The sequence below is a fragment of the Canis lupus genome, chromosome 26 (assembly GCF_003254725.2).
Source record: "Canis lupus dingo isolate Sandy chromosome 26, ASM325472v2, whole genome shotgun sequence".
Classification (NCBI taxonomy): Eukaryota; Metazoa; Chordata; class Mammalia; order Carnivora; family Canidae; genus Canis; species Canis lupus.
In genome coordinates, this window is record NC_064268.1 from 7,179,379 (window position 1) to 7,192,289 (window position 12,911).

At 40.1% G+C, this 12,911-nt stretch overlaps 2 protein-coding genes across 2 annotated transcripts in view; one reads left to right on the forward strand and one right to left on the reverse strand.

The window, feature by feature from the left end:
- KNTC1 (kinetochore associated 1) overlaps window positions 1-12,900 on the reverse strand; it is a 79,049-nt gene extending 66,149 nt beyond the window's left edge. The window contains 3 exon segments of the mRNA XM_049101723.1: window positions 1,360-1,480; window positions 9,822-9,992; window positions 12,778-12,900. Coding sequence (XP_048957680.1) covers window positions 1,360-1,480; window positions 9,822-9,950 — 250 coding nt within the window. The 5' untranslated portion in view covers window positions 9,951-9,992; window positions 12,778-12,900.
- ZCCHC8 (zinc finger CCHC-type containing 8) overlaps window positions 1-12,911 on the forward strand; it is a 114,057-nt gene that overhangs the window by 41,657 nt on the left and 59,489 nt on the right. The window lies entirely within an intron of this gene.

Here is a 12,911-nt window from a genome sequence, read left to right on the forward strand (position 1 = left end):
GTAATCAAGATTGCCATCTCACATGCATACCTTCTGATTCCTCTTCTGTTGTCTAAGTTCTTAAACACTTCAACCATCTCTCAAAATTTCAGAAAAAATGTCCACAATGTTTTCACCTATTTTCCAGCATAATTAGTGACTCCTCCCTTAATTTAGTCTTATATCCATATTTGCATATACCTAAACTGTACATCCATATTTGTTTTGTTTTGTTTTGTTTAAAGATTTTATTTATTTATTCATGAGAGAGAGAGAAAGAGAGAGAGGCAGAGACACAGGCAGAGGGAGAAGCAGGCTCCATGCACTGGGAGCCCGATGTGGGACTCGATCCCGGGTCTCCAGGATCGTGCCCTGGGCCAAAGGCAGATGCTCAACCTCTGAGCCACCCAGGTGTCCCAAGATTTAATTTATTTTATTTATTCAAGAGAGACAAGGTATGCATGAGCAGTTGGGAGGGGCAAAGGAAGAGGCAGACTCCCCATTGAGCAGGAAGCCTGAAGCGAGGCTTGATCCTAGGGTTCTGGGATCAAGTCAGAGGCTTAACCAGCTGAGCCATGCAGGTGCTCCTAGAGAGCTATATATATTCTAATATTATTCAAATATCTGTTGATGGGGATGCCTGGGTGGCTCAGCGGTTTAGTGCCTGCCTTCAGCCCAGGGCGTGATCCTGGAGTCCCGGGAGCGAGTCGCACGTCATGCTCCCTGCATGGAGCCTGCTTCTCCCTCTGCCTATGTCTCTGTCTCTGTGTCTCTCACGAATAAGTAAATAAAATCTTAAAAAAAAATTATCTGTTGATATTGAAATTATGTACAAGATTCAGGAACTTGAACAAAATTGGGCTCAACTGGATTCCACAATATTATAATATAGAAAACCATGCAGGGTGCCTGGGTGATTAAGTGATCTGTGATTAAGTGATCACAGATCACTTAAGGTGATCAGTGTTAAGTGTCTATCTTCAGCTTAGGTCATGATCCCAGAGTCCTGGGATCGAGCCCCACACTGTGCTTCCTACTCGGTAGGGAGCCCTGCTTCTTCCTCTCTCTCTGCTACTTCCCCTGCTTGTGCTTTCTCTCTGTGTCAAATAAATAAAATCTTGAAAAAAAATGCAAGTAGAGTTAATTGTTGCTTTATATGTACTTAAACATACACATACCCCTTAGATTTACTGAGAAGAGGGTTCATCTCAGGATCCCTTGCATCTAGTACTCAGCACAAAAAAGACACTTGAGATTAATTTCTTTAAATCAGTCCAATTGAAAGTCTTAGAAATAACAGAGTAAAGAAAAGGCAATGCAGTAGAAATTTATTGGAAGTAAAAACTTCCAATTTATTTTATTGTACTACATTAGACTTACCAAATATAAGATGCAGTTGAAGCAATCTACAAACACTGTCAAGCAGTATCACTGATTGGTCCACTACAATAATAAACCCATTACTTAAGCTGCATGCTTGTATCTTTGGATTTAATGAGGCCTGTGGGAGGGAAAAGCAAGAGTACAATAAAACATTTTTACACACTTTTAACAATACTTACCAAAAGTATCATCATACACCCAAATACCCACATTTAAAAATTAACTTTTTTCTTTAGTCCATATATCTAATTAGCCAAGTTTTTCTTTCTACGGTATATTGTGAATCCATTCAGAGTCCAAAATAGGGAAACAGTCCAAGATTGCTAGGAAAGGGCAAGGGTGGATCTTAGGCCTGTAGGAGGCGGCAGGCATCAAAATAAATGAATGAGTCGAGACTGGCACAAAGTCTTAGTGTCTGAGATATGATGGGAGCTTGGGGGTGGGATGTGAACTGGAGGGCTCACAGCCCCACAGACAATAAAGAGAGCAGAAACAGATTAATGCCTGGTGGAAATGCAATCCTGGCATGGCCACACCCAATTTGCCAAGAAAACTGCATCTTTATGTGAAATGTTCTGAGTTTTAAATATTGGCAGCCAAGTCAGTATTTTAAAAAATACTCTGCAAGCCAAATAGGAATCTCCAGTTTTCAGCTTCTGGTAATTGGAGCTCTGCACACAAATGTATCTTGAAGCAGTTGGAGAAAGTATAACTTAATGACAATGCTTGGTCACTTGCTAGCTGAGTAATTTTGAGGCAAATGCCTCAACTGACTCTCCTGTAAAACAAGAATAATAACAAAAATAATACCTATAATGCTGGCTTATATGAGGATTAAATGAATGAATTTGTGTGAAGACTTAAAAGATAGCCCTATTTATAATATATGCTCAATAAATGTTCTTAGGGACGCCTGGGTGGCTCAGTGGTTTAGCACCTGTCTTCAGCCCAGAATGTGATCCTCGGGACCTGGGATCAAGTCCCACATCGGGCTCCCTGCATGGAGCCTGCTTCTCCCTCTGCCTGTGTCTCTGCCTCTCTCTCTCTCTCTGTGTCTCTCATGAATAAATAAAATCATAAATAGATAGATAATTTTATATATATATATAAATGTTCTTATTCTTCCCTGGCTAGGTTTTAATCTAGTCAGTTCATTTCGTGCCTGTTTCAACAGTCAACTTCTCCGGGTGAAATTCTTGAAAATGCCACCACATTCTGATGCCTCTTATACTTTTTAACTTTCTTCTTCTTTTTTTTTTTTTTTTATTTATTTATTTATTTATTTTTATTGGTGTTCTAACTTTCTTCTTCTAATAATAAGAAGTTACACCAAACCACTGCAGAGAAGGATCTAAGCTATACTTTCCTGGGTAAGTACCCATTCAGTTCTCTCTGCTTGGACAGCTCTTCCCCCTCCTCTTCTTTTTTAAAGGCTTTTTAAACATTTTATTTAGATTTTACTATTTGAGAGAGAGAGAGAGAGAACACAAGCAGGGAGGGGCAGGGGTAGAGGGAGAAGTGAACTCCTCACTGAGCAGGAGCCTGACATGAGGCTTGATCCAGGGACTCCAGGATCATGATCTGAGCTGAAGGCAGATGCCCAACAAACTGAGCCACCCTGACACACCAAAACTATTTTTTAAGAGCAGTTTTAGGTTCACAGCAGAATTGAGAGGAAGATATAGAGAGTTCCCACATATCCCCAGCCTCTACACATGGACAGTCTTCCCCACTATCAACATCCCCTACCAGATGGTACATTTGTTACAACTGACACATGATCACCCAGAGTCCATAGTTTACATTATAATTCGTTATTCCTATTGTACCCTCTGTGGGTCTGAACACATGTATAATGACATTTATCTGTCATTCTTATAGAGTAATTTCACTGCCCTAAAAATCCTGGGCTCACGTCCCTCTTCCCCTCAACCTCTAATCTTCTCTAACCATTGATCTTATCACTGTGTCCATAGTTTTAGATTGATTTCTTTCACTTAGCAATAGACATTTAAGTTTCCTCCACATCTTCCTATGGCTTCATAGCTCATTTGTTTTCAGTGCTGAATATTTCATTGTCTGGATGTACCAGTTTATCCATTCACCAACTGAAAGATATCTAGGTTGATTCCAAGTTATGCCAATTTTATTTTTTTTATTTTTTTTAAGATTTTATTTTATTTATTTATTTATTTATTTATTTATTTATGAGAGACACAGAGAGAGAGAGAGAGATGCAGAGACACAGGCAGAGGGAGAAGCAGGCTCCATGCAGGAGACCCGATGTAGGACTTGATCGTGGGTCTCCAGGACCAGGCCCTGGGCTGAAGGCAGTGCTAAACTGCTGAGCCACCCGGGTTGCCCTAAGTTATGCCAATTTTAAATAAAGCTTCTACAAATATCCATGTGCAGGTTCTTGTGTAGATGTAAGTTTCAACTCCTTAGGGTAAATACTGTGGAGTGCAACCACTTTGTTGGTATTGTATGGTATGTTTCATTTTTTTTTGAGAAACTGCCCCACTGTCTTCAAAAGTAGCTGCACCATTTTGTATTTCCACCAGCACTGAATAAGAGTTCCTATTGTTTCACATCCTGATTGTCAGTGTTGTTCATATTGGCCATTCTGATAGTTATGCAGTGGTATCTCATGACTGTTTTATTTTTACTTTTTTTTAAATTTATTTTTTTAGTAATCTCTACACCCAGCATGGGGCTAAAACTAACAACCCCAAAATCAAGAGTCATGTGTTCTTCCAAATGAGCCAGCCAGGTGCCCCTCAGGATTGTCTTAAATTGAACTTCCTTGATGACAAGATGTGAAGCACGTTTTCATATGCTTATCATCTGTATATCTTCTTTGGGGAGGTGTGTATTAGGGTCTTTGGCCCATTTTTTTTTTCTTTACTTATTTAATGTAACTCCTAGAAAGTTACTTACATGTGGCTCTTGTTACATTACCGGACAGCACTGCTTACAAAGAAGGAGTAGGGAGCCTTGGTGTACTTCACAGAAGCCACCCTACCCTCTTTGGTGGCTGAGTTCTTTACAAGCATTCCCCCAGGTAAAGTGGCCGAGCAACCAATTCTTCCCAATTCCAGGAATACATTTGTGAGAGGTTTACAGTGAAACAAGTTTTTAAAAGAAGTTTCAGTTTTCTAAATGACATCTTACAAACACATACTGCTAAAATGTTACTGACAGGCCAGCCAAATGTACTTTGATGCATCTTAGTGAGCTGTGAGCTGTAGTCTGCTTCCTGCCTGCTTCCTTATGACCACTTACACAGTTAACTGTAGCCAGGTCATAGTTTTTAGGGCAGTTAACAACAGTGGATGAAATGTGTATTGTCAAGCTAAAAACAGAACAGCATCACTTCTTCCAGGGTTAATGTAAGACCCTGGAAGGGAAAGCATCATCACCTGGACCTCAACCCAGATTCAGCTATTCAGAGATAGATACAACCTCCTCTGGTGAACCATGAGCATGATGGTGTGAGTTATCACAAGTCAAGACTTCCTTGTTCACTTCGGGAAACAGCATCCCCCAATGAACATGAAGGCTGTACACAGCTGCAGATGCTCTTGCTACTCTGCTGTAAACTTCAAAACAACCAAGTGAAGCACCAGAGTCCACTGAGGCATTTTATTTGCACGTATGAATTACATCCCTAGAAAAAGAATCCCAGGATTTTCCCTCCTGTGTGTTTTCGTCTTGCTTCTTCATGGTCCATGATGCCAGCTGAGGTTGTCAGTACAATGAAACCAAACTGGCAGGATGGGAGCAGGTTATTCTGCCATTTTTCTAGATCTTTCAGTTGTACATCAAATCTGGGGCTGATCACTCCACACTTGTTTAACCTGCCTGTGAGGTTCACAACAATTTTCCCAGCTCTGTGATCATCGATGATTTCAAATTCGCCAATGTAACCATGCTTCATCATCACAGTGAGAAATCGGACAATGACTTTGGAGCATGTTTGGCCCATTTTTTAACTAAGTTATTTGTCTTTTTATGATTAGGTTTGAAGTTCTTCATATTTTTTTGGATATAAGTTCCTTGTCATCTATAAATTTTTTTTAGTTATAGTTTAGTTTTTATAGTTACTATAAGATTTTATTTACTTATTCATGAGAGACACGGGGTGGGGGGGGGAGTGGCGGGGCAGACACCGGCAGAGGGAGAAGCAGGCTCCATGCAGGGAGCCTGGCGTGGGACTTGATCCTGGGTCTCTAGGATCACACCCTGGGCCGAAGGCGGCGCTAAACCATTGAGCCACCCCAGCTGCCCTAAATATTTTCTCCCATTCTGTGAATTGTCTTTTTTACTTTCTGGACTGTGTCCTATGAAACACAGCTTTTAATTCTGATGAAGTCCAATTTATTTTTTTGTTACTTGTGCTTCTAGCATCACATGTAAGAAGGATTTGCCTGATCCAAGGTCACAAAGATTATTTTTTATTGTGTTTTTATTTTTTTTAAAGATTTATTTATTTATTTATTCGTGATAGACATAGAGAGAGAGAGGCAGAGACACAGGCAGAGGGAGGAGCAGGCTCCATGCCGGGAGCCCAACGTGGGACTCCATCCCGAGACTCCAGGACCACACCCTGGGCCAAAGGCAGGCGCTAAACCACTGAGTCACCTAGGGATCCCCTTTATTGTGTTGTTGTTTTTTTTTTAAGATTTATTTATTTATGATAGACATAGAGAGAGAGAGAGAGAGAGAGAGAGAGGCAGAGACACAGGAGGAGGGAGAAGCAGGCTCCATGCTGGGAGCCCGACGCGAGACTTGATCCCGGGAATCCAGGATCACACCCTGGGCCAAAAGCAGGCGCTAAACCGCTGAACCACCCAGGGATCCCCCTTTATTGTGTTTTTAATGTCAAATTCCATTTGTTCATTTCTGGCATGTAGGAAAGCAGCTGACTTTTGCATATTAACCTTATATCCTGCAATCTTGCTATAATTGTTTTAGTTTCAGGAGTTTTTTTGGTCAATTATTTCATATTTTCTACATAGACAATCATATGTGAACAAAGACAGTTTTCTTTCTTCCCAGTCCGTATATCTCTTATTTCCTTTTCTTATTGAATTAGCTGGGACTTCCAGTATGATGTTGAAAAGGAGTAGAGTAGTGAGAAGGATATCATTGCCTTGTTCTGATCTTGCTGGGAAAGTTTCTAGTTTCTTCCCATTAAGTATGATGTCAGCTGCAGGTTTTTTATAAATATTCTTTATCAAATGGAGTAAGCGGCCTTCTATTCCTAGTTTACTGAGAGTTTTTATCATGATTGTTAGATTTTTTCAAATGCTTTTTTTCATTTACTGATAGGAGTGACTTTTCTTTAATCTGTTGAGATATATATATATATATATACACACATATACATTATAGTGTTTTGTGAGGAATTTTGCATTTCTGTTCATGAGAAATACTGGCCTATAGTTTTCTTGTAACGTCTTTGCCTGGTTTGGGTGTTAGGGTAATGCTGGGCTTATTGAATGAGTTAGAAAGTATTCCCTCTGCTTCTATCTTCTGAGATTGTAGAAAACTGGTATATTTCTTCCCTAAATGTTTGGTAGAATTCACCAGTGAACTCATCTGGGATTTGGACTGGTTCTTTCTGGGACTGGTTTTGGAAGGTTATTAATTACTCATATAATTTCTTTGATAGATAGGAGGCTATTCAGATTGTCTAATTCTTCTTGTGTGAGTTTTGGAAGATTATGTCTTTCAAGGACGTGGTCCATATCATGAGGTTATCATATTTATGGGCATAGAGTTGCTCTTAGAATTCCTTGATTATCCATTTAATGTCCATGATATTAGTAATTTGTGTTCTCTCTCTTTTTTTCTAAGTTAGCCTGGTTAGAGACTTACAGATTTTACTGATCTTTTCAAAGAAATAGTTTTTGGTTTCACTGATTTTTCTCTACTGATTTCCTGTTTTCAATTTCATTGATTTCTGTTCCATTATTCTCTTTTCTGCTTACTATGGATTTCATTTGCTCTTCTAGTTTCCTAAGCAAAAAACTTAAATTATTGATTTTAGATCTCTCTTCTTCCTAACATATACATTCAATGTTATACATTTTCCTGTAAGCACTGCGTTTGCTGCACTTCACAAATTTTGGTAAGTTGTGTTTCCATTTTCTCTTTCTCTAATGGCCCAAGTGCTACTTTCTTTATGAAAGACTCTTTAAACTGTCCCCACTCACAATGAGCTCTCCTTCCTCTGAATTCAGACTGCATTTAAATCTGTACCATTCATTTGATATTTAGCATATACTGACTTGCACAACTAAGTAGCTTTTATGGCTGGTATCCTGTCGGCTTCACTTTAAGGAAAGATCCTAAAATAATGGGATAATAGGTTACCTTATATTCTAAGTGTTTAGCATAGGGTTTTTTTTTTCCCCTTTAAAGATTTTATTATTTATTTATTTATTTATTTATTTATTTATTTATTTATTTATTTATGAAAGACAGAGAGAGAGGTAGAGACATAGGCAGAGGGAGACGCAGGCTCCCCTTGGAGAGCCCGATACAGGACTCAATCCGCAGACGTGGGATCAATCCCTAGACGTGGGATGATACTCAACCACTGAGCCACCAAGGTGTCCCTAGCATAGGGTTTTGAACATAGTATTTGCTATGAGTGATGAGTGATACTCCAAGCTAATAAGAGAATTTTAGTTCTTTGCTGAATTTGAAGCTTAATACACACATACTATTATTTTTCAACAGGAGTCCTCAGAGCTCAAGAGAGGCCTAGGCCACTTCCATGTTTTGAGGCTCCTGATATTCTCAAATATAAATGCTATTTTCTCATTACAGAACTTTTAATATACCTTAAATTAAAATTTTTGCTTTTAATAAACAATTTAATACCAAAGAAAATAATTTATTTGTACTACTCATAATTAACATTTACAAATTCTGTGATTCATAGTCTACTAAGGCAGTAAAGTCCAACAACAGTATGCAAGCTGTGTAAAGAATGGTACATTTTTTAAAAATCCTATCAGCTAGTTTCTTTGAATACATATAGAACCTCAGTTGAAAAAAAGCCAAAAGTCAACATTTGAGGTCCTTTATGAAGGTCCTCAGAAGAGGCCCTTCCTTTCAAGCCCTAGAAGATACAACTCTTGTCTCTAATATTTTGCTTCTTTTTATTGAAACCTTTTTTCTTAATTGAGGATTAAATATTACATTGACTTACTAAGGGAAATGAAGGGATCCTGGGCTATGCTATAAATAAAAATCAGATGTACTTTCTTTACAAAAAACCCTTTGTTTACAAAAATTTATCAGACAAATTACTGAAAAAGAAAATCTAGGGGATCCCTGGGTGGCGCAGCGGTTTGGCGCCTGCCTTTGGCCCAGGGCGTGATCCTGGAGACCTGGGATGGAATCCCACATTGGGCTCCCAGGGCATGGAGCCTACTTCTCCCTCTGCCTGTGTCTCTGCCTCTCTCTCTCTATCATAAATAAATAAAAATATTTTTAAAAAATGAAAAAGAAAATCTAGGGGATTCCTGGGTGGCTCAGCAGTTTAGCGCCTGCCTTCTGCCCAGGGCACGATCCTGGAGTCCCGGGACTGAGTCCTGCATCAGGCTCCCTGCATGGAGCCTGCTTCTTCCTCTGCCTGTGTCTCTGCCTCTCTCTCTCTCTCTCTCTCTCTCTCTCTCTCTGTGTGTGTGTGTGTGTGTGTGTATGTGTGTGTTTCTCATGAATAAATAAAATCTTTGAAAAAAAAGAAAACCCAAGTTAAAAAAAAACTGTAATATTTTCTATAAGGTGCAAAAAATAAGGTTTCAAGCCTGGACTGAGAATGGAATTACTGTTTTAAGATATTATTTATTTAATTGTGAGAAAGAAAGAGAGAGAGAGCACAAATAGGGAGAGGGACAGAAGAAGGGGGACAAGCAGATTTTCCACTGAGTGGGCAGCCTGATGTGGGGCTTGATCCCAGGACCCCTGAGATCATGACCTGAGCTGAAGGCAGATGGTTAACCAACTGAGACACCCAGGCATCCCTAGAATTATTGTTAAAAGAAGAAAATTAATATGTGGAAAGAAATGCATGGAAAGGATACATATCAACCTCAGCAGAATGCTTAACTCAGGGGTAGAGTACTGGGGGAACATGGGATTGGGGCTTCAAGTCTAGTGGTAATGATTTATTTTCTAAGGTGGTGTAGCTATTCTTTGTTTATTTACATTCTATTTGTCCAAATATCAAGAAAAGCTATGAAATGTTCAGTTTTGGATATAGTGATCTTAAGACAATGAAGGGAGAATTCAGATGGAAATTTCTAGTAATATGAGACTGAACCTTGATTCCCTGAGAAAATGCTATATGCATATATACAGAACATTTACTGTGTGACTACTGAGCTTACTAAGCACTCAGCAAAAGCACTGTAAATGAAAATAATCAGCATCATAATCATTACCTTTTCAGAGGTGATCTTTGCTAGTAAATCAACTTGATATAAAGCAGTTCCGTGTTCTTTTCTTGAGCCAACACTTAGGTACCCACTTCCTGTATCATCACTTGTCAACAGCTCAATATCATTCCACATATTTCTGAGATTGTCTTCCTGAACCAGGAACCACTACTTTTCCTGTGACAACATGTAGAGAACAAATTATATTGTTGCATTGAATACAATTCCTTGGGAAATGAAAAGGTTTAGTAAAAAAAAATATACATATATGTATGTATACACACATCAGTCAAGACTTTTCAAGACTTTTCTGTGTCTTGACTTTTCTGTGTGATTTCAGTAGTCACCACATACTTTTTTTTTTTAATGATAGGCACACAGTGAGAGAGAGAGGCAGAGACATAGGCAGAGGGAGAAGCAGGCTCCATGAACTGGGAGCCTGACATGGGATTCGATCCCGGGTCCCCAGGATCACGCCCTAGGCCAAAGGCAGGTGCCAAACCACTGCGCCACCCAGGGATCCCGAGTCACCACATACTTCAACCAATAAGATAAATGGAACTAACTATAATAATCATCAGAGAAAAATGTATTAGTTTAGGAACACAGACCAATCTGATCTCACCAATGTATCCTAGAGCTTCCAGTATTTTGTGTGCCTAGCTTAAAATTATAACGTCTTCATTTGAAATACACCTTTAAGCAATATAGAGATAAACAGTGGAAGCTCTAAAGTCAGACTATATGGGGTATCTTAGGATGGTTAAGGTTCCAGATGAACTTTTCAAAATATCCATTAATGTTTCTAGTATTGTTCAGTAAATGAAAATGGTAAGGGGAAAGGGGAAGAATTGGATTTGGTTTCTGACTGAACCAAAGAATATGCCCAGGGCAGTCCAGGTGTCTCAGTGGTTTAGCACCGCCTTCAGCCCAGGGCATGATCCTGGAGACCCAGGACTGAGTCCCACATCGGGCTCCCTGCATGGAGCCTGCTTCTCCCTCTGCCTGTGTCTCTGCCTCTCTCTGTGTGTGTGTCTCTAATGAATAAATAAATAAAATCTCTAAAAAAATAAAAAATAAAAAAAATAAATCTCTAAAAATAATAAAACAAAATTTTATTACACAGCACAGGAAAGGTACTTTTTATTTACAACTACTTGTCCTTGAGCAAGCAATGTAACCTTTCTGTTCCTTAATTCTCTGTAATAGGAAAATATAGCTGTACCTATAAGCAAAGGTTATAAGTTTTGAATATTTACAGAACAATGTTTGGTTCATGGTAAGCACTCAATATTAAGTGTTAGGTAATTTATTATATTCATTAGTGGAAGCAGGTAACATTTAGGCTACGGTCATATGTTTTTAAATATAGGAAAAGAGTTCTTACCAAGAATGTGAGCAAGGGTATAAAACAATGTTAGAATAGACAGTAATTCTAGTGGCCAGTGTTTGGGTGGGATTTGGGAAGAAATTAAGACAGGAGGGACAAGTTGGGGTGAATTTTTACAGGTCTCTATGTCCCACATCTGAAAACAACAGAGAAATATTATCAACCTTCAAGTACTGTCACAGTCAGTTGTTCAACAAATGTTTATTGATGTCTACTTTGTGCCAGGCACTGTTCTTTCTAGGAGTAGGAATACAGCCCAGAAGACAGAAAAGGCCTTTACCATTATGAAGTTTATATTCGTTTAGGAAGGTCAAATAAAATAGTTAACATGTGAGGCACCTGGGTGCTCAGTAGTTGAGTGTCTGCCTTTGGCTCAGGTCGTGACCCTGGGGGCCTGGGATCCAGTACGTATCAGGCTCCCCACAGGGAGCCTGTTTCTCCCTCTGCCTAGGTCTCTGCCCCTCTCATGAATAATTTTTTTTAAATTAGTTAATATGTATTGAATATGCAAGATAATTTTCAGTGCTTTACTAATTTAATCGGCACAACAATCCATCTTAAAGCAGAGAGACACAAGCCAGGTATGAAATAAATAGCCAAGGTAGGGGATCCCTGGGTGGCTCAGCGGTTTAGCGCCTGCCTTCGGCCCGGGGTGTGATCCTGGAGTCCCAGGATCGAGTCCCGCGTTGGGCTCCCTGTATGGCGCCTGCTTCTCTCTCTGCCTCTCTCCCTCTCATGAATAAACAAAAGTCTTAAAAAAAAAAAATAGCCAAGGTCACCTAAAGCGAGTCAATAGTTAGAGAAGATTCAAATTCACGCCTATTAACTGTTATATAAGTGCATAATTACAAACAGTACCAAAGGTTTTAAACGAAACGATGCTCAGTTTGGGGGGCGGGGGGGGTCGCATGAGAAGTACCTGGTAGGGAAAGGAAAGATTCCAAGAGCTGTTCGCGGAGAACAGAGATGCAAGCCGAGTGCAAAGGCTCAGAGGCTGTAACGAGTTTGGGACGGCTGCCGGGCCTCAGCAAAAATGGAAATAATGAAGAAGCTAAACGAATGGTCGACTTCAAGGTTGGGTTTTTATGGTCGCTGCTACAGGGGAAAGACACTAAGCACACGAGTGACCTGATTTGGTTAACGATTTGAAATCAGTCGAGTTGCTGGGTGAAGAACCGATTAGCGAATTAAGCGAAATGAGTGTCAGGCCCCCAAGCACAAACTTCCCCAGCTGGACAACCGACCAGCAAGAACCGACTTCAAACCCTCTCCCGCCAGCGGTCTTGATGAGAAAACCCCCAAACTTAGCTGAGGTCGCTGTTACTTCGACCTGAACCCACCCCCCGCATCTCTACAGCAGCGCATTTCCCCCTCCTCACCTGCAACTGAAGAACCTAAAGCAGAACACTCAAATAAACCACTCCTCTTCCCGCCGCCCACAACTGTCCCTAGTATCTTCAGGGTCTAGAGCCCACGGATTTAAATTGGCGGGAGAACACTAGGCCCAACCCCTTTTACAGCGGCCGGAAGGGGCCAAAACTGCTTTAGAATCGAAAGAGGACGTTGACCCACCCTAAATTCCACCCGTTCCGATTTACAGGCTGCACATTCTAGGGTGTATTCTTGGCCCCGCCCCACTCCTGGCCTTACACGCCCTCTTCAAAATAACAACCAATCAGCTCCTCGAATCGCGTTGCTATAGAGAC